At 43.7% G+C, this 25,663-nt stretch overlaps 2 protein-coding genes across 2 annotated transcripts; one reads left to right on the top strand and one right to left on the bottom strand.

Annotated features, from left to right (window-relative positions):
* Positions 1 to 182: 182 nt before the first annotated feature.
* Positions 183 to 22,183, top strand: Ppat-Dpck (Bifunctional Phosphopantetheine adenylyltransferase - Dephospho-CoA kinase). Its single transcript, XM_089543859.1, has 9 exons — positions 183 to 515; positions 812 to 1,538; positions 2,624 to 2,838; positions 5,695 to 5,826; positions 6,932 to 7,186; positions 14,335 to 14,419; positions 17,136 to 17,233; positions 19,586 to 19,732; positions 21,207 to 22,183. Exons 2-9 carry the CDS (start codon positions 908 to 910, stop codon positions 21,267 to 21,269), a joined length of 1,626 nt encoding a protein of 541 aa, XP_089399985.1. The 5' UTR covers positions 183 to 515; positions 812 to 907; the 3' UTR covers positions 21,270 to 22,183.
* Positions 22,184 to 22,825: 642 nt separating this feature from the next.
* THG (tRNA-histidine guanylyltransferase) lies at positions 22,826 to 25,649 on the bottom strand. Its single transcript, XM_089543860.1, has one exon. It carries the CDS (start codon positions 25,555 to 25,557, stop codon positions 24,643 to 24,645), a length of 915 nt encoding a protein of 304 aa, XP_089399986.1. The 5' UTR covers positions 25,558 to 25,649; the 3' UTR covers positions 22,826 to 24,642.
* Positions 25,650 to 25,663: the final 14 nt, after the last annotated feature.

Genomic DNA, 25,663 nt, shown 5'->3' with positions numbered 1-25,663 from the left:
TCTAGAAAGGCCACTGAGTACTGAAAAATGATACATTTCAAGATTTTTTTAGGTTTAATAGAAAGAAAATGCCGAGCAAGGTGATATTTAGCACTACATTGCTTCAACAAAGGCACTCTTGGCATCTATCCACCTATTCAGGTTGTCTTACAGCGCCTCTTTTCCACGCATTGCACTGAGCAAGCCAACAATAGCGAAAGTCAGCGCTATTACAATATGAGCGCAAGACACCGCGCAGGGAAAGGAAATTTGAGGTTATCTGATGCGCAAGACGCACTGACAGAAATGAACCTGAACGGAAGCACGTGGTATGGAAGCGCACGTCCGCACTCCGCTTGTCTTCCCCGTCTCCCCTTTCACATGCAGGAGAGAAGGACTGCCGAGATGCTGCTGCCGTAGTTGCGCTGTGTTTGCGGAGGTTCGCGTTGATGTTTCCTTATAAATTTCCTCAAGCGCAGGTACGACGTAAACTGGACCACAGTTTCCACTGTCCTCAGGTCTGCGTCTACCACGAGGCGAGTGTGACAGCAACTATAGGATCTTTCATGTCTTGTTTTAAATCGCACATGCGTGCACAGGTGCTCGTCCGTAGTGCTGAACGTTGAATTTGTATGTTGATGTATAGATGTACCCCGTCCCTTGCGAGTCTAGAGGAAAAGCACCGCCACGCTCATTAAGTGGACTACTGGGGAATCAGTTCCTTAGATTGATTGCATGCGCTGTTTCCTGTAAAATCGCATAATTCCGGCACCCCTTTTAGTAACAACCTCGAAACAACGTTCGTTTGCTCTTGCTTTGTCTGATTTTTCAGGTCTCCGTTGGAAGTTCTTTCTAACAGCCCTGCCTTTAAAGGAGTAATACAAGAGAAGGTTGCTCAGTGGTCAAAGATATTTTGTAGAGGCCTGCCATGTTTCAGACAGGTCTCCTAATTTTGACTTCATCGCCTAGAATCTTGACTTCAAATGTATCTGCTTATTTGAAGGCCGCCAAGAATTTAGTCAACAAAACTTTGTATATTAAGCTTGAGCCCAACCGGCACCATTTGTGGCCTGTCCAGCAGCCTGTTTTCACACCCTCAGAACTATCCCAACTGCGCAAGCTCATTCCAGACATCTATTTCAAAGCTGCCGGAGTGTGTGCACACCTAGACATCCGGGTTCTCCAAAGTTGTTTCAAAGATGCAGCTCGTAATGAGTCTCATTTGAAGGCACCTTTCGACGTTGTGCTGACGGATGGCAGCCATGCTCGCGCTGATCTGGAGTTGTACTTGGGACACCAGTTCAACAAGAGCTGCTCCAACTTTCACTGCCTTGACAGCAAGTTGACAGTGAACGACAGCAACGAAGACAGCTTGAATGGCTTCAACCATGCTAGCAACGGGGTCCAGAACATCTCTACCTTTCAGACTTTTGAAAGTGTCTGCCTTGGAGGTACCTTTGATCGCCTTCACCTTGGCCACAAGGTGTTGCTTTCTGAGGCTGTGCTTCACGCGTCAGGCAAGCTGGTGGTTGGAGTGACTGACGGCGACATGCTGAAAGGTGAACGGTCTGGTTGCACTTTTTTACGCATTGTAGGCTGTGTGTGGCTCATTTTGAACACTCAGTATTGCACTTGCCATGACACAAGTGTCACTTTGAAAGGCATCAGTACTTCTAGTAACTTAACCTTGTGTGCTATGCTTATGAGGTTAAAGGAAATGAGTAAGCATTCCATTTGGTTCAGCTCTGTATCATTGTCACGTTGGACTCAGCACTGGTTACTTCCGGTTGAAACTAGCTACAGGTGAATACACTTACTCAATTTCTTCATGCATGGTGCCACTTAACGAGTGTTGCCAAGACAACGCAGTTCTGGGTCACACAAATTCACATGTGGCTTTTCAATCAAATTAATTGTAAAAGCATTTGTTGTGCTACTTGGCTTGTGAATTTGTTGTAAAAGCCACTGCAGACATCACTTTGTTCCTTTTCTGCTTGGGCGTCCCTCTTACCACTTTGTTTTTAGGTTGTTTTTTTTTTTGGGGGGGGGGGGGGGCGGGAGGGGGTGGGGGGGTGTCTTCCATTGGGAAGGTATCTTACTCATATGTGTGTAAATCATAGTCACAGCATATGATGAGAGATAGTGGAAAACAATAATGGAATGCATATCTATAACACTTTTAAAAATGCCCTACAATGCATTTATAGGTAATGTTTAATAATAATAAATACAAATTTCATTTATACTCTGCCTATTTTGTTGCATCATTTTTACAAGATGCAGTTCATTGTCGTGGTGAGGTCCACTTAAAAAAACTATACATCCATTTTTAAGGTCTCTGCTACACTTAATCATGTTTTGCAACCATCTTTAAGAATTTTCCTAATCTTATGTATAAATTATGATTGTTTATTCTACTGGTATTGTTTCTTATTTTAATTCAATTCAATTTTTTTGCAAGAAGGACATCACTGATGTGTAGGACTCATAAAAAAAGCCACTTTAACCCCCCCCCCCCCCCCCCCCCCCCCCTTCTTTTTCCCTCTTGAAGCTGTGTTATCTTTAACCGAAAGGCTCCCATTGATTTGCCACACTTTTGCATGCAGCGGTTTTATCTCTTTGCCTTTGTTTCTTTGTTTTTCAGGCAAGCTACTTTGGGAGCTGATAGAGCCAGTGGAGGGACGTATACGTGCTCTGATCGAGTTTTTACAAGATATCGACTCAACCCTGCAGTATGATGTGATTCCTATCTACAATCCCTACGGGCCAACCATTGAGGATAGCAATCTAGAATGTCTGTACGTCAGCGAAGAAACCATGAAAGGAGGTAGACTGGTTAATGAGGAGCGAGCTAGAAGGGTATGTTCAAAAACTTGCATTTTACATCCCATTGTTATAAGGTTGATGTGTAATGCCTTTGACACGAAAGGAAAAGGGGAGATGTTGTATGGTTTAGAGAAGCTAGTTAATGTTGGCATCTATGCTTTGTCAGTGTTTATTGACAAGGCTCTTAAGGAGCATAAGGGAATATCTTTAGATTCCATTTAATATCATTCATTTATTCCTGCAGTGCTGAAAAGCACTGGGCAACCAGTATGGGCTATGCTGTCTCTGTCACTCAAGATGGTTGATTCACATTATTGTTTTGATGTTCATCCATCTATCAGCATGGGGCTTCTGCAAAAGTTAGAAAGACAATATCCTTACTCCTGCTAGTTTTCTCTCCTTACATATCCTGTGTCCTTTTTGCTTTTAGGTGAGGTTTGTTCAGTGCATTAACACGTGTGTTCACTTGCCCTAGACATTCATGGAAAAGGATGTTTGCTTTTGTCGCGTGTGCTGGCAAGAGCTTGTCTCGTTTTTAGAGGCCAGGTGTGATAAGCTGGGAGCCAGGATCAATACATTGTATAATACGTTCAGAGCTTGCCTTCCTATCTTATCTTTAAAGTGCTACTCTGACCGTGACATTGATCAGAGAGGAAAAGCGCTGATACAAGGGCTACTTGTTTGTTTTGTTAGTCCTCTGAATGTTATCTGGGTCTTTCATACTGCATGCTGTCAATGTATCTAGAAAGAAGCAATCATGTAGTCTGCCATATGTTTATGCTGGCTTCCATTTGGTCGGAATTGCTTGAAGTAAGGAGAATAGTAAGTCGCAGGGAAAGGATAGTGTGCGTGTTTTTTGTTCATCATTCTTAATACCTTTCTTTCTCTCTCGAAAGTACAGTTGTCTGAGAAAACTATTAGAAATGAGAACCTGTGAAAATATGTTATGCAGTCATTATAAATGTGACATACTTTTACTGGAGTAATATTCCATTTTAATTGCTTGCAATTTCAGTCTTAGTGTTGGTTCTAGTTTCCTGCCCATGCTGTGCCTAGTTTAACTTTCCAATTCCACTTTTCTTGCTTCTATCATTGGCAGCAGCATATTTTTGTTTAGTTACTGGCCATAAATCAGTCCGTGTTAATTAATCAACTACTGGTTTCTGGATATGTAGAAATGCTGAGTAAACATAGTGTAGTGTCAAATACAAGCCTTTAGCACAGTTGTTAAATGTTGCATTTGCTTGAAAGATTTGACTAGGCAAAAAGGAAAAAGTGAAATTTTGTAATGTGCAAGGTGATTGCAGACAGCACCGACTTGGTTCCGTCCTTCCTTCCACAGTGTAGCAGAGTCCACAGCTGCCTACATGGCTGCTAAATGAGGGCACTGCCTGATTAGTTAAAAACCCTACTAGTTTATATTAGGGATACGGTTTTGATAGACATTAGACATCCTTTGATGATCCTGTGTATTTGTGAGAGCGCACTGTGGTTTCACCTTTCACCTTTTCTTATTCCTCTTTTATGCCTTCTTCCTTTACTCCTCATCTGGAGTAGCATACCAGGTTAACTACCAGGCACACCTCTCCTGATTTTTTCTCTGTATTCTAGAAAGTTTTTGTTTGCAATAAAATACTGCACACAGATTGCTGTACATGTCAACCTTACATGTGTTGACCAGCCTGAACTTATAAACCCTGTCCTACTTTTTTTACTTTAATTTGTCCTTGTGCACAGGGTGTGTACGTGTTAGGCTCATCAGGCAAAATGAAATTGAAACATGGAGGTGTCAAGATAACAAATATAGGTTATGTCGTCCATCCAAGTCATCTATCCACCCTTCTCTATTGGCTTACTGCATATGTATATAGCTTTAAAGATGAGTCTACTGAATTTTGTCAACCATGTTTTCTTTATGACAGCCAAAAGGTTCTTGCCCAAATAAACGTGTATACCTGGCTATAGGGTTGAGGACTATGGGATAACAATTCAGGTGGTTCTTCAACATGGGAATGTATCTTTCCATTTGGCAGCAGTTAGCATCAACAAGCCATGACATCAGAGAGATGAAAATGACTGTTTGACTGGCCAGGCTGCCTAGGTGATAATGGGACTGTAATTAAAATGTGCAAGTTTTCTGAAACTATAGTTTCAAGTGGCAGTTTTAAAAGATTACCAGGAAAATAAGACTGGTGATATCTGTCACAAATATCCACCTCTATATTTTGCGGGTAGCAGCGCTTCTGATTGTAGTGCCACTGTTAGCATAGTGGCAGTCTGCCTTTTCAAAACATTTTAAAGACCATAGAGGAAGTTGGGAATGGTTACAAGAGGAAATAATTAAAATGCCTGAAGTTTCTTCCAACAAAAATATTCCTCTGTATTGCACTCAGTCCTATTCAAAATAGTTGTGTCCGCTCCTGGCAGTGTAGTTGTAGCATAGCTCGATTGCCAGCAGAGCTCCAAAGTTTGAACTCAGCATGGTGCCACTGTTATCTTTGGTCTTACTTCCTCTGCAGGTTTAAAATATGAGTTACTGAAAAACTGCTAGTATTTTGTTGGTTTCAACCATCATATAGCTAGACCTAGCAGAACATGCCGATATTTTTTTCACTCGTCTCCAACTTTAGATGGTCTCTTTAAATGCTTTATAAATGTCTCACCTGACTGTAATGGCAATCGAGCTAAAATAATAGTAACCTCCTGATCGATTGCCACTTTCTAGATGGGTCATGGCAAGCAAAGTTGTGGTTCCTATTGTCATATTTCTGACGTCACCAACAGGCTCATTGTCATGAAAAAGATGACAGTGCCTGTGAAGACTGACATGTTTCTCATAAAGCTGTGAGCATGTTTTTCAGCAGCCTTTCTCATTTTTTTGGCTTTCAGAACATGCCTCCGATGATTATTCGATCTGTGGGCCTAGCCGAAGACGTTTGCCGTAGCAGTGGTGAGGAGTTCAAAGTGAGCTCCTCGTCACTTAGGCGCCGACAGCTTGGCACCATCCTTAATCCACCCAAGGTAAGGCAGGAGTAAAGCTGTATTTTGCAGCAGAGTCACTACTTTTCGTTACGCCGCTACGAATACGTTACAACATTGTTGATTGTGACTGCTTCAGAGCGGTAATTGTGTTGTGTGAACTATATCTGGCAACTTATCTTACTCAGAAGTGAAAATATAGGGATGCTGTTATCTGAGAAATATAATTTTTTCTGTCCTTGTGGTGTTTTGCCGATAACACATCATGACCATGCCAGAGAATGGGCCGCCGTGGTGGCTCAGTGTTTATGGCGCTCGGCTGCTGACCCAAAAGACGCGGGTTCGATCCCAGCCACGGTGGTCGAATTTCGATGGAGGCAAAATACTAGAGGCCCGTGTACTGTGCGATGTCAGTGCACGTTAAAAGAGCCCCAGGTGGTCGAAATCTCTGGAGTCCTTCACTGCGGTGTCCCTCATAGCCTGAGTCGTTTTGAGACTTCAAACTCCCATAAATCAAACCAAACCGGAGAATGAATGTATGCTTGGGCTGGTTCACTACATTTTATTTGATCACTCTTGCTTTTCTCATTTAGTTTGTTTGCAATTTAATCATTACCTGATCTTTGGGTATCACTTGTTTGTCATCTCTAGAGTGCATAAAGAAAAGTTTGTGTGTTCTGTTGATGACAGGAAGGTACAGTATCATATCATATCTTATCTTTCAGTATACCAGTATCATATCTTTCTGATAAGAGGTGCCTGGCAGATTGCACAGAACCCCTGGAATTAGCTCTGTGCAAGCACGCAGCTGAAGATATCTTGGATTATCTTTAACTTTTTGCTTGTAATGTAAACAGCCTGTAGAGATATCTTGATATTTTTTTGTTGCTTGATGGTCGCAAGTCTTTTAAATTACAAATGAACTTCTTGACTTATAAGAGGTCATTTGTTCCTTTGTGTTGTTCATCACATAAAAAAGTTCTCAATGTTCCTCTTGAGATTGGTGACTTACCAAATTCAATGGGTGGACTGCGCTGCTGTGATAATCTCAGTTGAGTTACAGTATCTTCATTGTAATGCTAATCATGAATTTTCTGTCTTAAGTCCTTTGCGTCATGCGTACTCTATTAATATATATATATTTCAGCCCAGGCCAGACATACCTGACCAGCCTTACCTGATTGGACTGACTGGGGGTATCTGCACTGGCAAAAGCCACATCATCCGGAAGCTGGAATCCCTAGGTGCTGTGGTGATCAACTGCGACCCACTCGGTCACGAAAGCTACCGGCCGGGTACGCAGGCATATGCCCATATAGTGGAGACATTCGGTGACCAAGTGGTTAGCCCTGATGGCACAATCGACAGGAAAGTCCTGGGCGCCATCATTTTTGCGGATGAGGTGCGGCCCATGCTTTTACTATACCATTTTTGTTGTCTTTGGAAAGTGCTAGAAGGCATCACAGTTGTTGTGAAAAGCGGGGAGCTAAAAAGAAGGCCCTTCTTAGCTGCAAGAGTGTTTGTGGTAGTTGGTGTAGCCTGGTATGGTGAAGCCTGGTAGTGCTTCCCTCATACATATCTTTGGATTTTGTGGTGCATAAAACTAGTACACAGTGCTGTCAAATTAATTTTCAGCATTGCCTAATTCTAACATGCAAATCCCTGTCAATGTTAAGCCATATACCTGCTGAAAAAAAAAATGATCACTTGAGAAAGAAAGAGGTTGCACTGTTCTGGTAGACCAGAAGATTTATTAAGGAGTGGTTTTGTTGTGGCATGGGAAGAAAATGCAACCAAGTAGAAAGGGAATGCATGGGCGAGTTAGGCTATGGCAAAGGAAAACACACATGGTGCAATACGTAATAATAATGAACCCCTTTTCTAGCTGCTCTGTTAAAGGGGCTGCAAAACACTGCTTGGGGGGATACTGGCTATACTTCAGGTGGGCTATTTATGCCACACAGATGCTGACTTAAAAAGAATTACAGGAATCGATGCACAGGAACGGAAGTTATTCAGAGAAGAAATTTCAAAATACAAGCAAACAAAACGCTGCCCTCAACTCGATTTTGGCGGGGCTTCCCACTCCTATTTCGCTCTCCCAATGACGGCACCTGGCGCAACCAATCAAAACAGCCAGCCAGAGCACGTCGCGGAAGTTTGTACTCCATGGTTGCCTGCTCGCTGTAACTCGTTCTTGCTGAGACTGGCAGCGTCGTTTCCATGCCAGAGCGCCCCTGGTGGTGTATTTTTATCTTACTTGCTTTGCAGGGCTTTTATCTAAGACAAACAAGTTGTTTTTGTTGATCTAATATAAAACGCAGACAGGTGACAAAATGTGTCTCTATTTATTCACACAATTTGCAGTATATTTACTGTTTGTCCGATCAAGCTCGCGCCAGGTGATGTCATATCCGCTGCTAAAAACCCGCCACTGTGTGGCGACACCATCAGAGCCATGAAGTTGTTTTTGGGAGGACATTAAAGGGTCCCTGAAAGGGGTGTCTGAGGTTGGCAAACAAATACTTGCATTATGTAGAGCGTAGGCCACTGAACGTTCATGCCGCGTACAATACATCAAAGGCGAGTAGATAATTTACAATACATTTTCAAAAACTACCTCTCCCGAGCCTCGCGGCGACCAGCGGCGGTGAACTTCCGCCCGAATCCGTACTCATTACGTCAGTTTGTACTCTTTACGTCACAAGTGCTGGGCTATGATTGGTTCGCGGTGCCAACGTGAAATCACGCATTTAACAAACTAGAAGCTCTAGATACTTCACACTCTTACTCTTTTCGGAAACATTTCGCATTTCAGCAAGCAGAGTTGTCGTTTATATGCATGTTTACGCAGTTATTGTGTGTTCGGTGTCAGAAATTAGTACTGCACTTCCGGTTTACAATGTTTTCGTCTGCTCGTGCCGCTTGTGTCACTCCGCCGGCGCCGACGTCGAACCGAATCGAGAATCGAGGTGCGATTTGGAGTCACCGCACTACTGATTTCTGTCGCGACCTCCGTCGCATGCGCAATCAAAATGGACCGGCCGTGCTGTGTCGTTGGTTGCAAAGCCAGGGTTCGGCAAGATGTTGCCCTTCGGTACTGTCTGCCGAAAGATGGAAGTGAGCGAGCCGTCGTCGTCGTCAGGATTCAGCGCTCGATTTCTGAACGGCGTGTCCTTAAAAGCTTGGCCGACGCGCTGCACCGATCGTCGCTTGCGAACTGCCGCCCCACTACAAGCAGGGAGACACGGGGCGGTGAGCATCGCTGCGCCGCCCTACCCAAGCTCCGCTCACAACCGGTGTCGCACTTCGCCGCCGTGCAGCAATGCCTGAGCGCTGCTTGGGATGGTGTACAAATATCACAAGGCAAGATCGCCTTGTTATCAGAAATACTTCTCGAGCAGCGACAAAGCACGCCTGCTTATGTTGCGAGCTTTCGGCAACGGCACCGCTCGCGGGCGCTCAGGGCGACCAGCTCTGCTGCTGCCTGGCTGCCGTGGTCGTCGCTAGGCCTATTGCCTCTTCGGCATCGAAGCTGCAGCGGCCGGCGCTTCGGAAGTCGCCTGAGCTATAATACAAGGCTTACTCTACACATCGCTTTTCAGTCAACAGCATCATCTCACAATAAAATAATAGTATGGTCACTTTCCGCGACTCCTTCTGCAGCGAAGCGAGCGGGCGCCAGGCGAGTCGGAGCCCACGTCGGGCCAGCGGCAGCTGCGAGACGGTTGTGGCAAGAAATTTGCTCGTATCACAGTCGTTACCTTTACCAGCAGCTCAGTATTGGTCAGCGATCCTCAAAAATGACACATTTTTCACATTTCTTATCCCAGGGTTTATTATTTACGTCAAGAACACACTTTAGCTCGTTTTTATGTCGCCGGCAGACGGGATCCAGGCTGGCCGGCCGGCCGGCATGCTCGGCGTACATCACGTTCGCACAAGAAAATGCAAAACAGCCATGATACCAGCGAGGATGCTTCCTAGATTCGAGCAACGAAAATATGTCTGTGCAAAAGTGGATCTTTCGGCAACGACACCGCCTGCGGCAACGCCGCGCGACGAACTGCGCGCTGGTCCCAGGCTGCCCTAGTCGTCGCTAGGCCTATCTGGTTTCGCATTGAAACCGCAGCTGACGGCGCTTCGGAAGTTGCCTGCGCTATAATAAAAAGGCTTACTATTCACATCGCTTTACTGCGAACTCGTCCCATAATAAAAGATATGTTCGATTTCCACGATGCCTTCAGCAACGGAGCTAGCAGACGGTAGGCGAACCGCACCAAGTAGCAGCAGCACCAAATCGGCTGTTGGATGAAATTTGCTTGTATCGCAGTCATCACTTTTACCAGCAACTCGGTATTGGCCAACGATCGTCAGAAATTATGCATTTTTGACATGCATCTATCCAAGGGCTTGCTATGGACGAGAACAAACAATACTAGCGCGTTTTTCAGTCGCCGGTGGCCGGCATCAAGGCTGGCAGGCCGGTCCGGCGTGGCTCGGCCCCGAGCGCCCTGAGCAGCGCGCTGTACGGCATCATGACGCTGCCGCTCTCCGCACTCGTATTGGCTCCCGCTTCCCGTCGTTGCGTTTTCCGCGCGCGGCTTGTCGTAGACATCCAGCAGGTTGGACGCAGGCGACGAGCTGCGATCGGTTGTTACGACGTCGTTCACAACGGCGCGCCGCAGCGAATCGCACACACTTTTCGCATTTTCGCACAAGGCTGAAATCCCATTTCGGCACTCATCCGCAAAAGTCGTTCCTTCAGCTCGGGGTCTATAGTACGAGAGAAGCCGCAGCGAGGGTTGCGAGACACAGGTGAACATAGCAGACAGCGGGAAAGCGAGCGAGCGAGCGATCGAGCGAAAGAGCGCGTCAACCGGAAGTAAACAAACCGATCTCGTCGATGACGTATTTGTGGGCGGAGCATGGTCCCGGCCTGTAATCTTTATTTTTTTATGGTTTGCTCCGGTGTACGAGTTGAGAGGGAAAAGGCTGGTGGTCATTTTTAATAGCCATTATCTCTGGTTCCGCACAAGGTAGATCAAAAATTTTTGCGGTAGGATGATGGATCGTTCAATGTCTATCAATACTTCGACTTCTCTTTGCCTACATGGACACCGTTTCAGGGACCCTTTAAAATATTAAAAAACGGAATATATGCGGTGTTACCGACGCTAATAGCACCATTATAACTCACTGTATGCAATCAACAGGCAAAACAGTTAACTAAGATTGTGTTTCTGGGCCCCTTTAATGCCTCTCATATGTGATTAAAGAGCATCTACCATGGCATACCTGTCCAAAGGTGGCTGCATTTATTTGCTTATGTCTGCAAGGCAGGAAGGTAGCACAGGGTGTCTGGGCTATCACTCAGTGCCCAGAGTTGGGTCTTACCTTCTCCTTTCTGTCTACATCCGGCTCTGTATTCAAATATAAATTTTGCATCGTCCAACTGTTTTCAGAATTGTGCACAGTTTGTTTGCAGTTATATGTAAAGTGACTGACACGTAATGGTGCCTGAACTGCTCTCCATTGCCTGGATATGCACTGGTGATGGAAAAATATGCCCAGCTTCTTAATGCTGTCTTTATCACCCATCTCACTGCTGAACATATTGAAAGGTAGTCGTGTCACTTAAGGGAGGACACTGGTCTTTGAGACCAAAAAATGACCAAAAAATCGATTTTCAAAAAATGACATTTGTGGAATTTACAGCTATTATTTTCCAACTGCACCAGTTTTTTCCTTCAAGAAATCATCATTTTGACCATAATGTTAAATTCAGATCATCGTGTGGGCTGAATTTATGCAGCAGCTGGCAATTTAATGGCATGAAAATTTTCGACATCTGGCTATCTTAGTATGTCGATATCTCACCATCGAGGACAGATAGAGATGTCATATTTTTTGCTAAGGGAAGCTGAAGGCATAGTGTGTGCAATAATCAAAGCACTTTTGTTCAATTGCACTTCAAAAATTTATAATTTTGCAAAGTTTATCGATGCATTACATTCACACCTTGAATATTGATATTCCAAGTGCTGTAAAATTACTGATGAGGGTAAAATGGAAAAACGGTCTTGATTACTGCACTCTTTGCTCACCATACTATGTAGCCATGGATTAAAAAGAATTTTTTATTGAGCAGATTTTTTTGCACCGAGGTACTAATGAATGACTAATTAACTCTTTCCTTACCACGGGAAAAACGACCATTTTTCACATGTCTCAGACAAAATTTTTTTTTAGAAAAGGTGTGATAGATAAAATTATATAAAATGCATAACAATAATTCAGATAGAATGCGCTTTATAATGAAATTTATTTGAACACATATTCTGCTTGAAATGCTGTGAAAAAAATAAGTAAACACAACAAAAAGTAAAAAAGAAGAAAAGTTTTGTGTTTATATGACAATAACTTTCCAAACACTTGTACTAAAAAAATTCTAGAAACTACAAAACAATTCAAATTCTTTCTAAAACATGGCATTAAAGTTTGAAAATTATAACTTGAATAGTTTTTGAGCTAGAATTTTTTTCTTCATGCCTCTTGAAAAGGCTCGTTTGAGAGTGCCCTTTATATGATTTTTACAGTCCAACAAAAAAAATTGGAAGTGTAATGTTATGCGCCAAACGAAAGCTTGGTAAGCGTGGTTTAAAAAATACAAATCAAAACTTATTTAATTTACGTCAAAAATTCAAGAAAAAATATAAAACACAACAAGTATAGGTGTGATATTGCGATATATAGTATGCGATAAGTATAGCTGCGATGTAGCTGCAGAATCGAAATCCGACGTTACAACATCTTCGAGTCACTGCTGTTCGGAGGATCTTGAAAATCAGCTGCAGAGGCTGGAGAATCACGTGCAGCGGGACTCTTCCGAGCGCGCGAAGCGCCCGACCTCGTCGCGACGCCATCCTCACCGCGTATTATGTCGCAATAAGCCTATGCTCCAAGGGCACTTCAAAAATGCACGACTGGCGGGGAAATTACGAACTAGGCCGAAAATGGAACTAACCGTCTGAACAACAAACCAGATGCACCCGCACAAGCGGACAGGAAAAAGAAAGCGAAACTATCAGGCCAACGTTCCGGGATCGGTTTGCGCAGTTACAGCGTCTGAACCAAAATCCGACAATGCAACATCGTCACCAGAGACTCTACTACTCGTAGCATAGATAATAATTGCAGTCAACGCAGTAGAATTGCGCGCAGCAAGGTTTTTCCGAGCGCGCGCGGTCTGCGCGCCCGACGCCATGCACGGAGCGTCCGCGCCGTACCCTCCGCTTCAAGGGCGTTTCAAAAATTCGCGCGTCGTGGGAAAATTGCTCTCTACGCAGAAACCGAAACTGTAGTCTCTGGAGAACAACTTAGATGGCGCCACATCACCGTAACGGCTACAATGAGGAGCTTCGGTTCGCACAAACAGACCGGAACGAGGAATCTGAACGCACAGGCAAGCGTTCTGGGCTCTCGTTGCCCAGTTTGGGCTTCGAAGCAATACCTGACGATACAGCATCGTCGTCAGGGTCCGTGCTAATCGATACATCAAAAATATGTGGTGCAAACGCAGCGGAATTGAGTGGAACGGGGTTTTTTCGAGCGAGCGCCATTCCCGATGATGACGGCTTGTTCGGAGCGCCCGATGCCGCACACCCAACTTCAAGCGCGTCTCAAAAATTGCCGCTTTTTGGCAAAAATATAAACTAAACAGGAAGTTGAAGTTTAATGTGTGAACAACAAACTGAATGACTCAGCAAGTCCGTAGCGGCCGCGGTCGCGCTGCCGTAGCGCTTCGAGTTTTTCGATCACCGGTGATCGAAGCACAGTGGCGTGGTAACGAAAGAGTTAAAATGAATTATCTTGGGAACCAACTAATTAATGAGAAAGGTAATTTCATTGTTGAAATCAGTATAAAAACTGAGCAAGTTGATGCAGTTTCATTAGGACTGGACTAAAAATAAGGAAAATAGGTCTAAGATCAATGTCCCCCCTTAACTTATAATGCTCACTCATTTCAGCACAACCTATCCATTTTGAAAGGACTTCTTGTACAAGACTAATAATCAGTGCAAGAGAATTCTTTGATACAGAATGCTTTTTCCATAGCTTAATGAGAGGTTGTATTTTCCAGCATATTCATATTTTACTGTGGATGCTCTCTTTGAACTGTCCGCCTTTCTTCTTGCATTACTGCTATTCAACCTGTGTTACAGTATCTTAAAAAGGGGAAAACAGATGCACTTTAAGCTTCTAGGGTTAAGTGTGTTGTCTTTTTGTCAGTATAGTAGGCATAGCTGCAATGTAATATTGGTAATTGAAATTACTGATGTGTTACATTAGGCTTCTCTGGCAAGCGCTGTTAACCATTTTAATCAAGACCGATCTTTTCCTGTCATGGTAGAGTCCTGCATCAAAACCTATTCATGGTAAACCTAGGGGAAAGGAAAACTTTTGAATTTTTATGGTCTGTCAGTATTTTAGTGGGGCAATTTGAAGTGTATGCAATAGGCCCATTACACTGTCACCATTTATGTGCAGGCAAAACGACAGCAGCTGAACAAAATTGTGTGGCCTGAAGTCTCCCGGCTCATTGATGAGCGGCTTGAAGAGCATAGACGAAAAGGTTGGTTCAGCATTGATTAGTTTAGACATCATGCCAACTTTTTTAGCTTTCCTTTCTTGGAGCAGCTCATCCCCTTGAATGAATGCCCAGCTCCCAATTCCAGTTTAATTATAGCGGAAGTTATAATTCTTGCTGAGAAAAATGGTTATTGAGTCATTCAACATGAGACATTTATATCAACAAAGGCCATGCCTATTCAGACCAAGTTCATTACTATTGCTCTGCTGCTTTAATTATTGTCACTCCAGTTCTGAATTTTGTGACAAAGTTTTAACTTACTGTTTTCCCAGTACTTTGGCTTGAGTGAGCTTGTAGCCGGAAAGATCTGTTGCTAAACATAGCACATGCCACCGAGACTATGATTGTTGACTATGATTGCCTGAGGTATCGTATTTACACGATTGTCAGTTGGCCTATTTTTTTTTTATTTGAAAATCCGGAGTGGGAAAGGTCGACTTGCAATCTAAACCAAAACATGGCACCATTAATAAAAACGAGACAAACGAGATATCAGGGATGTTATAGCATGGTTGCAATTTTACGTTCTCTGCGACTCTGCACTACTCTGCGCACTTTTTCGAAAGGATTTTTCATTTTTAGTGTGAGAACACTACTTCCCTAGTCTCAGTGCTGTTTTTTCCCAGCCTAAGCACTACTTCACTAGCAAAGCTGAAAAACCCGAGGTATCTGTGAAGCCTCAACCTTTGACGGAGCGCCAGCAGTGGAGGCCTTGTGGAACTGCTCCGTCAGCAGATGGAACTGGCACCCCCTTTCCGCGCGGGGTTGCCTCGTTTTGCATGTCCTGTGCGGTTTAAGGGGGGACACTGGTCTTGAAAAAAAAATTTTTATTAATGAAGTCACAGTTACGAAATCTTCAGAGGATATGTATTTTTGTGTGCTGATTCTAAATATGTCATTTAATTTCATGTAAAACAATTCCTTGAGCACTTATGCACTTTTTATGCAAGTGTTTTGCGGAGAGTTTAGAAGAAAATTTGCTGCACGAAACTTACTGAAATGTATGCCATTGGGTTCTCTTGACACCAAGGAATACAATAAGGGTAAAATTATCATCCTGGCTCTCATAGAACTCGAGTTATCGAGTTTTGAAGTTGTCGCTTCAGAAATGAGAAGAAAAATGTGTATTTCTGTTTCTGAAGTGGCAGCTTCAGTACCCTATTACTCAAGTTCTATGAGAGCCAGGATGATAATTTTACCCTTATTGTATTCCTTGGTGTCAAGAGAACCCAATGGCATACATTTCAGTAAGTTTCGTGCAGCAAATTTTCTTCTAAACTCTCCGTAAAACACTTGCATAAAATGTGCACAAGTGCTCAAGGAATTGTTTTACATGAAATTAAATGACATATCTAGAATCAGCGCACAAAAATACATATGCCCTGAAAATTTTATAACTATGACTAAATTAATAAAATTTTCTTTTCAAGACCAGTGTCCCCCCTTAACTACGCTCAAACCCTACCATTTTTTTAACTTAGTGCTTTGTCAGTCATTTGTGCTTGGGACTGGTAAGCATTTGGCGCTCGCTTACGATGGCTGTTATTCTTTATACCGAAGGAACAAGCAACTCCATGCTGGGCCGCAAGTTTGACGTTTCGGAACGGGTGATGCAAGTGTGGCGGCTGCAGCGGGGCAAAATTTTCAGCTCTTGCACTGGATGTCATGGTGTGGTTCGCGAAGTGCGGGATTTCGCGGTACGACGACTGGCTGTGGTTGTCTGCGAAGTGGAGGATTTCTTGGGATGATGACTTTAGAACCCACTGCAGCAGCAGTGACGACGGCAGCACTAGTGAGGACGATAACACATGCGTGGACGAGTAGTCCAGTGACTAGTAGAGAGAGAGAGAGAGAGAAAAGGACGGAAAGGCAGGGAGGTTAACCAGGCGATGCCCAGTTGGCTACCCTACACTTGGGGAGGGGAACAAAGGGGAAAAAAAGAAAAAGAGCGGCAAGGAAATGAGTCTTCTAAGTGACCAGCGACCACTATGTCACAGGGACAGAGGGCGCGCACTGAAAACTTAAAGATTATAGGCGGGAATGCAACCCCGAGTCCCTTAGGAAATTCAGGAGCGCTTTCACCGCTTTCCGTTGTCTGGAAGGTTGTGTCCAAGGCCCCAGAACGTTAGACTCTGTTAAAGGACGCGAGTCCAAGTGGAGCAGAGAAGCAACTAGGCAACCGCGCTCTCGCTCAAAACGAGGGCAGTCACAGAGGAGGTGGCTAGTACATTTTCATTTTTAAATATGCCCCGGACATGCCGTTCTTCCTTTTTTTTTTTCTTGACACTGTATGGCCGGTTGACTTACATTCGAGTCAACTTACAATCGTGTAAATACGGTAGCTACATTTGCATGTCCAAAGGTGTGTGGACTGACCCTGGATGGCTCTGAATTTCAATCCAAGCTCGCAAACAAGGCCTGTAATCTGCTCATGTTATATAACAATGTGGCTACTGTTGCCTAGCTATGAGGTGCTAGAAGAGTTAGGGAATAAAAAAAAAAAAATTGAATGCAGGATAGCAATGATAAAAAAAGAGAAAAAGACAGAGAAGAGAACAGAGAGAGAGAAGAGAAAAACAGAAAACCAATAGACAGAGCAGCAACAGAAAAGGAAGGTTAGCAAAGTTTTATACCAGGCAACACAATATTTCTCATGTTGTTTTAATATTTTTGTACTTTGGCCATCTTTCTTGTGCAGGTACCAAACTGGTTATCATGGAGTCCGCACTACTCTTGGAAGCTAGCTGGGAAGAAAAGTTTCACCAAATCTGGTTGTGCATCATCCCTGTGGAGGAGGTAACCGGCTTTTTGTAGGCTTCTCCTTGCTTTATTTTTTTTTAAATTTTGAACAAGAAAATATTTGCTATTAGCATCCACTGAGCATAGCCAGTTTGGCTCCAAAGAAAAGCTGTACAGGTTACTTAGGCTTTTGGCGACCTATTTGAGGAGTCAAGTTAGGCGCGGTAGGGCTGTGGGTATTATGCGCCTTGGGCCAGTGCCCGCTCCCACCATAATTCGTGGAGCTCCACATCTAAAAAAAAATTTTAAAAAATTGTCAAATCGTGTACAGGTTGGTGCCGCTAATGAAAGTTCCAACTGCGCACCGTATACCTGGCCCTCTAGTGCTGGTGGTCACTTTCCCGGACTAGCAGTAGGCAGCGAGAGAACCAGCTTCCAGCTCTTCTGATAACCTCCGGAGCATACGTCGCACCGGGTACTGAAACTGTAAGATTGCTGGCAATACTGCTTAGTCAGCCGGGCCACTGGTTCTGCACAGTGCAGTTCTGAACAGTGCAGTGCAGTTCAGTGCTGGTTCTGCAATATGCAGGAATTCGAGAATTACTGCATATTTGAGAATTACTATTATATTTGAGAAGTAATTCGAGAATTACTTAGTCTCCCCTGAAACACCTGGTATATACTAGGTGTTGCTGCAAAGGTGAACCAAAATTTCTTAAAGGTGCACTGAAGAGGAATCTGAACTTGTCTTTTTGCCGCGGGAACTCGATCTACACGTTCCTAGCATTCTTAGAAACTGCGACTTATTGCCCTGTATGGCCGATTTCCCAAATTAAATCGAATTAACGGCCGGCTTCCGCCCTTTTTTTGAATTCTGCCTCGTACGGTGGGCGGAGTCGACCAACGCGTGGAGTGCCTTTCACCCAGTCCCGTGGCGGCTTGCCGCTCTGCCATCGGCGGAGTAATACGTAGTAGTCCGTGGCAGCAAATAGTCCGCGCGTATTTTTATTTCTGCGGGCTTATTTTGCGGCTATATTATCTGCGAATGAAACTATTTATTCATGGAAACCTAAAAAACAAAATAAAGCGAAAGCAAAGCCTCCACGGAGCTGGCTGAAAGGAACTTCACGCGTTGGTCGACTCCGCCCATCGTACGAGGCAGAATTAAAAAAAAAGGGCGGGAGCCGGACGTTAATTCAATTTAATTAGGGAAATCGGCCATATAGGGCAATAAGTTGCAGTTTCTAAGAATGCTAGGAACGTGTAGATCGAGTTCCCGCGGCAAAAAGACAAGTTCAGAATCCCCTTCAGTGCACCTTTAAAATAGGCTTTTCCAGGTATGAAGGCAGCTTCTGCGGCACAATAATACCTGCATTGGTGGACGTCAGAAAACATGTAAATAACATTAATCGAAAATTTCAGTATTTGCACACCCCTAAAAAAGGAGTAAATTCTCAGCAACAAAAATGGGGTGGGGGGTCAGAGATATTTCCTTGCGCTTAGTCGCCGCCATTTTTACCTATTTCACAAACGCACAAACAGGCAGAAATGGCGGAAAGTATGCTTGTGTGATAAAGTGTTGCACTGCGGCAGCCTAGCAAGCTCTTCCCTCTGTCCTGCACCGATTGCGATGACAGCCATATGCAGTGACCTCTTACGGATTTCGTCATGCCAGTCCGTTTGCAGAGTTTTCACGTCATTTGCTTCAGAGTGCTTTATTTTTTTATTAAACTTCCAGAAAATTTTGGTGGTAAACACCTTTCGTGTGGCCAGAATCCTATTGTTGTATCCGTAATTTGCCGATAATTTTATCGTTATATATGATTTATTTTTATATAAGAGCATTGAGAAAATTGATAAATTTAATAAATTTGATCATTATAAATGATATACCATTATATCTGGTATCGTTATAAGTGGATTGCACTGTATGGGCATTCAGTTATTATTGCTGTTCAAACAGCTTCCAGCCCTGAACAGTGGATATAAACACCAGAACCCAAGTGAAATCCAGAGTGTTATTGCACCTAAATCGCATTGGGCTAACTACGCAGATCGCCCATCAATTTTTTTCTTTTCTTTGCCTGTGTGCCATTGCATTGTTTCTCAATCATGTCAAACCAACTCGTTTATCAGTCTGTGTTTTTCCTGTTAACACTTGTATTGGATTGGACCATTAACCATCTGCATTGCCCATCGGTACAAATACTTACATATAAGCTTCGTTGTTGCTATTGAATATAATTGTCTTGACTCTTGATATGGGACAGTCATGAAAAAAGGGCACATTTTGCTCAGCCTTCTGTGTAAGTGCCCACATCAGTAGTTTACACTGCCACCGAGTGGCTGAGCAGTTTTGCGAAGTGAAAGCGGGCAATTTGTCGTGATTCTTTCCTATGTCCTGAATAGGCGCTGAAGCGAGTCATGGCTAGAGACAACCTGGCGAAAGACCAAGCCTTACGCCGGATCCAAGCTCAAATGTCGAACAAGGAACGTGTGGACAAGGCCAATGTCATCTTCTGCTCCCTTTGGGACTACGCCACAACAGAGCGGCAGGTGCAGTACTACCCAGAGCTTATGCTTGTGAAGCCGTATGTTGCCAGGGGCCCAGTGGGCTCATTTAAAAAAAAAATGCAACATTTATAATTGAAGCCACATTTTGAATCAGTGTGAGGAGAGACGCGTCACGTTGCACCTCTTCACTTGCTCGATGCTGTACGTCTCCAGCCCGACAGCATCAGAAGTTCTGGACACGAGCCTCACTTCACAAAAATCTGGTATAGAAATAGAAGTGTCTGCTGAGTATTATGTGAGGTACACTTGTAATGGTTAAGTTTTCTCGTGTACTGTATTTACTCGCATATTGGTCTGTAGGTTGTATAGGTGGACCTCGTAACTTTGGAAACCAGAAAAAAAGAAAAGAAAGTTCAAGTATCGTATTGGTCTACCATTGGGAACTCCAGGCTACCAACGTGCAGTTAAGGTGACTAGCATAGTGTGTCACATTCCTGAGCTTTGGCAGTGCTGTAAGAAACTTTCACCAGAGAAGAGCTCCTGCTCATTTCCCCAGTAGCTGATGCACTCTTTCAGTGACATCGAAATCACATGGTGTTGCTCAATTTTTTGATGCCACTGCAATTAAACTGATGGTTTGCTTAAATGCTGCCAAGAATAATCGCCCACATTCTGGAGGCATTGCGCTCTGCGTGGCTGCTTGTTTGAAAGAATTTTCGTTTTTACAATGATGCCTTTAAAGTTTGCGGTGAAAAGTGGTTATGGCATAGTGAAGCTTTGTTCTTATCTTTATACTGGTGTAGCTCTCTTGAAAGGGAAGGGGTGTGTGAAAACTTTGCATCCTAATGATGGCAGCGGCTGCTCTAGTTTCTCAAGTCTTGAAGGTGGCTACAGCACAGGATATTCTGCTGTAGCGTTGTTGCCTTTGTTCTTTCTTTTGAGCTTATAGCCGAGTTTGCACCTTGTGGCTACTGTGATTCACGTATTGATCTACCCCTCAGTTGGAGAGTGCAGTTTTGCGAAAAAACACGGCAGCTTATGTGCGAGTAAACACAATACTCATCAGCAAAATGATAAAATTTTTAGGATGATGATTGTTAAACTTCCAGGACTAGGGGCATTATTTGGCAAGGTTTCAAACCTGTTAGCAAGGTGTCATTTGTCTTGGTAATGTAATTAATAATCATGGTTTTGAAAGAAGCTGTTCCAAGACATACAAATAGACTCTTAGCATATATAAAAAGAATAGTAAAGCGTACACCCGAAAACGAATTAGTGCTTGGTCTCTGTAACACTTGGGATACTATACTATAATGTGCAACTCTGTTCCTACCAATGACACTTCTCTTTTTCTCTTTTTTATTTTTACAATTTGCACACCTACTGCCACCTTGTGTCTATTTGTATTTGAGATGTTGCATAGCTGTGTTAACTGCATCACTTTCAAAGCTTTGGTAAAAATGTGATAACTGCAGCTAGGAATTACCATTTACCAACTTCATGTTCTTAATTTCAGGTGGAAAAAGCATGGAACGAACTCCAGGTGTTTCTAGCCAAGAACAAGCCATCAGCTCTGTGATGACCGCTTCTGCACAGAAACATTTTTTTGGATTTTTCACCTCTGACAGTTGTTTAGGCTGTGCTACATGCAGCAGAGCTTGCAATTGTGTCGGGTTGAACTTCCTTTGAGGCAATCACTGAACTAACTTCTTGCGGAGAGGACTCTCTTCATTTTATGAAGAGGTTTATGGACCTGTGATAATGGTACAATAGTTAAGCTACAGTAGCAGTAAGTTGCTCACTGGTCTTATGCCCGGTTTCCCTGTATGAAGCAGGCTATGCAGCTTTTAAGTGGTTCGTATGCCCTTTCTTTTTTCCAGGATGGGCGTAAGCATGTGTGTATTGCCGTTCTAGGTCTTCACGCATGGTAATTAAATGAATGTGGGCGCACATTGGGTGTGAAGGGTATTGATCTGAACATAATTAATTATAACTGTGGGTGGTGCTGGTATAAGGTCTGACGACGTGCTGCTTGGTGTCATAGGCATGTTGTTATTCTCTAGTGTATCAATAAATGCTGAATTTAGTTTTAATTCTATGCACTGCTTGCATCGATAAGGCACCCATGAACATACTATTTGTGAAGTATGCCTTTGGAGGCTGTTGATTCATTCCCTTCATTTTGCACTATTCATTCAACAGTGGAGGTGCAACGCCATATGCTGTGATCAGATTTGTGATGAAGGGAGCCGGTTCAAATAAATGAAGTGCAGATGTTAAGACGTATATGCCTATAAGGATAGGAAACCCTGTCCATCTTTTAAGTTGTCTTATTTTTTTAATGTGACTAATGCCCCCGAGTAACACAGGACAGCCAACTTGATTGTCAGCTGCATGATGTGGAGGTGTGCTGCTGGACAGGCAGCATCTAACCAGTGTAGTCACCTGCAGTCATGGTGGGAATAAATGCATGTGCGTGTGGGGGCCCTGTGATTCGTGTGCGTGTTTCTCGCAGTTTTGCTAACTCTTCTCGGCACATCTTCTGTGCTACCTGCACTGCTATCACATGTGCACTTCCAATTGTGACTGCATCTGATCCCAATTGAAGTTTTGATCATGTTCTGTGTGAACACTGCTACACATTTCCACTTGATCCTGATGCATTCATAGATGTGCGAGTTGTAGCAAAGAAATTAGTTTGTAATGAAGTAAAGAAAAGCATGTTTAATTGGAATATTGCTGTTTATGCTCGGGAAACATTTGAATGTTCACTACGGTGTCCCTCATAGCCTGAGTCGCTTTGGGACGTTAAACCCCAATGAACCAAACCAAACCATTTGAATGTTTCCTGAGCGTGAGAGTAGCAGATGCAGCTCTTCAGTCAGGCTGTAGTGGCTAGAAAATCACAATCATGCTTTGGCAACTGGCTTGATGCCATGTATGGTCAGGTTGAGTCATGAATGAAATTGGCTATGTAGTTACTCCAGATCTGCATTGAGTTCGGTCCTACTCTCCTCGATGAGGATCAGAGTGCCCGTGTGACAGCAGTAGTTACATGTTGAAGTTTTATAAATGTTTGAGGAGGCAGTCTACATGCATGTTACTTAACTTTAGAAGGATATCATTCACGATTTCAGATTGAAGGGATTCTCTGAGCAGAGTGCCAGTGGTTTGCTTTGAGCTTAGTATCTGGAGTCTCCTCTGACAAAGCAGATTCACTATGATAAGGCATTTGAAAGATGACCACAAAGTATAGTGGCTATCTGCAGATGATTGTCAGAATCTCAATGGGTGCTGCCGTCTCGGGTGCAGAGGTGCCAATGCAAAACTTTCTCATTGTGCCATGCATTGGTGTTGCATGGGTTCATTAATTTGGGATCTGTTATTGAGGAATGAAAGCATTCTTATGTAAACAGTGAAACATCTGAGACAGCAGCCACCCTTGAGTTACAAATAAGCACGCAATGAGCAGCATAATGATTGAAATTTTCTTATAAAAGCGCTATGCAGTTGTGGCTAATCAAATTTGAAACAAAGATTGAAGTGAAGGAAAATGAAACAGACTTGTTTGTAGCCAAGTTCTTTTACTGCCAAGACTGCAACATGAAATGATGCATGGGGTGGGTGTAAGCAACGAAATGTACACAAAAGAAACCTAGAAGTAAACTTTCTTCAAATACCTCTCCAATAGTGACACTGATCAGCAAATGATAGGTTTTGCATCTGTTGGTACACCTCGGAAATCTACTGTGCATGTGTTTGTAGAATCTGTTGTGCATTTCTTATGCCACAGTGCATACAGGGTGCTGTTGCAGCATGACAAGGCATGATGCCCTACTTTTGCTGCTGGAATTAATGGTTTTTTTAAGCAGATTTTAAAAAAAATTGCTTTTTCAACTTTAGGATACAACATAAGTGTGCAGGGAAGCTCGGCCCATATTCATGACCGCTGCACTGAATTCCTCCACGACAAAAAAAGTAGTCCATTAAAGTTTTTCTCGTGACCTGGACATGTAGCATATCATTAGACGAAATTATAAGCTCAAAAATTTTTATGCTTCAACTTGTTTGATATAGACAAACGTAAAAGGCTGATTTCGTTTGCTGTCGTGATTGCTAAGCGGAGTTATACAGGACCTGGCGGGCCATAACCCATTGTTAACTGCTGTTTTTTAGGTTGTATCCTACTATTGTACCTTACTTTTAATGGGTTAACTGGAGGAGGAAAAAGCCTGTAACTTGAGAAAAATGGTGAAAAGTTGCCATATCATGGACCTGTGTTGCGTGTGACATAGTGGATCAGCGAACACTTGCTTTTTGATGGTTTATGAGGTTTAACTTCCCAAAGTGTCTAGGGCTATGAGGGATGCCGTGTGCAGGGCTCAGATAATTTTGACTACCTGGTGTTCTTTAATGTGCATTGACATCGCACAGTACACGGGCCTCTAGCATTTCGTCGCCATCAAAATGCAACTGCCACGGCCGGGATTGAACCTTGTCTTTTTGGTCTGCAGCTGAACGTCGTAACCGTTTAGCCACCGAACAGAACCATGTGGAGAACATGTGCAGACTTAGTCCTCTTGACACCACTGTAGCAACAAAGTTGCCAAGAGCAGAACAGGCAAACCTCGATACGACTCACCCGCCCCAGCTAGCACAACACTATAGCTTGCAAGTTTTCTGTTGCTGCAAATGTAGGTGCTGAAAGTAAAGGCTGCTTGTATTGAAGACACTGTTTCCTGCAATAGCACTTTTGTACCACATGGCTGTGTACGTTTCACATTAACCGGAGGATGGTTCACAACTTGAAATAAAACCATGTGCATTTTAACTGCAGGGTTTCTTGCCAATTTGTTCAGTGTAATAGACTGCACTCACAACAAATTTTCTTCTGACTTCAGTTTAATAGCTATACGCACCGTATGCATTCCTGTAAACCGCAGTGCACACGCTCATTCCTCTAGTAAGTGCGGGTACTTGCTCCAGAAGTCCTTTTGAATGATGTCCACATTTAGCGCTGTTATTTTGTACACTTTTGCTTGTCTGCGGTTTTTTTGCACTTTGGAACCGTCTCCCTGCAGCTCGGCGTTTATGGGCTCGCGAATGACGACTGTACCCTTGCGATAGAGTGCTGGAATGTTGTTGTAGTTGGTCTGAAATTCTTGAAAGAGAATCTCGTTCTTGTCTGACGAGACTGTGCCGCGAAGCCTCTCCTCAGCTTGCCTTGGGGTGAGGCCTCCCTTCTGTACGAGAGCCCAGAAGACCGTGTTGTAAAGGTTGTTGATGTGACAGTCCGCCTGTCGCCAACTCAGATAGTCCATGAGATTGGCGTCGCTTGGGTACAGGACAACTCTGCCGTCGAAAGAAGGCGGGTACTGAATAGGGGCCGAGAAATAAGAGGGCCAGTAGAAGAGATACGAAGACGTGAACAGACTGCAGACATTCGTCATGATTTTGCTAGCCCGACGATTGTACAGCTCGGCGCTCTTTTTGAAGACGAAGCTGTACTCGTCACTCTGTCCATAAGCCAGACAAATCTCGCCGAACTCTTCCATGACGCGCTCCGCACAGCGCGTCATCAAATCCAAGGCGCGCTTGTCGTTCGGCTTCTCAAAACCGTGCGCATCTGAGAACTTGTGGAAGGCCTTTCCGTCAACGCGCGTGACGATCCAGCAGTTCGGCAAGCAGCTATCGTCGGCTTCAAATAGACGAACGTATTCAAATTTACTCTTGGCCATCTTGCGAACGCTGTAGCCGAAGAACGGTACCGCGGACGGAAAGTCGGGCTGAAGCAGCAAGCGCTGCACACAAGACGAGGCTTGTGCTTTGACAGCAAACACGCACAACAGGCGAGAGGAAAATGGCATTACACGGAACTACAATGTTAATTAAAGATTTCCTACTTTACGCGCGCTGGAGCACGTGCAGACACATGTCACATCATCCCATCAACCACACCGCCAATATAACCGG

Source organism: Amblyomma mixtum, chromosome 5 (assembly GCF_055824585.1).
Source record: "Amblyomma mixtum isolate Tamu chromosome 5, ASM5582458v1, whole genome shotgun sequence".
Taxonomy (NCBI): domain Eukaryota; kingdom Metazoa; phylum Arthropoda; class Arachnida; order Ixodida; family Ixodidae; genus Amblyomma; species Amblyomma mixtum.
Note: the sequence above shows the minus strand (reverse complement) of the source record. Positions and strands in the feature narration are given on the sequence as shown.

Excerpts from the sequence above, each read along its gene's own strand:
- Ppat-Dpck (XM_089543859.1), top strand. The coding sequence starts at position 908 with ATGTTTCAGACAGGTCTCCTAATTTTGACTTCATCGCCTAGAATCTTG. Across the intron at positions 2,839-5,694 it reads ATGAGGAGCGAGCTAGAAGG|AACATGCCTCCGATGATTAT; the intron begins GTATGTTCAAAA and ends TTTGGCTTTCAG. Across the intron at positions 14,420-17,135 it reads TGAAGAGCATAGACGAAAAG|GTACCAAACTGGTTATCATG; the intron begins GTTGGTTCAGCA and ends TTTCTTGTGCAG.
- THG (XM_089543860.1), bottom strand. The coding sequence starts at position 25,557 with ATGCCATTTTCCTCTCGCCTGTTGTGCGTGTTTGCTGTCAAAGCACAA.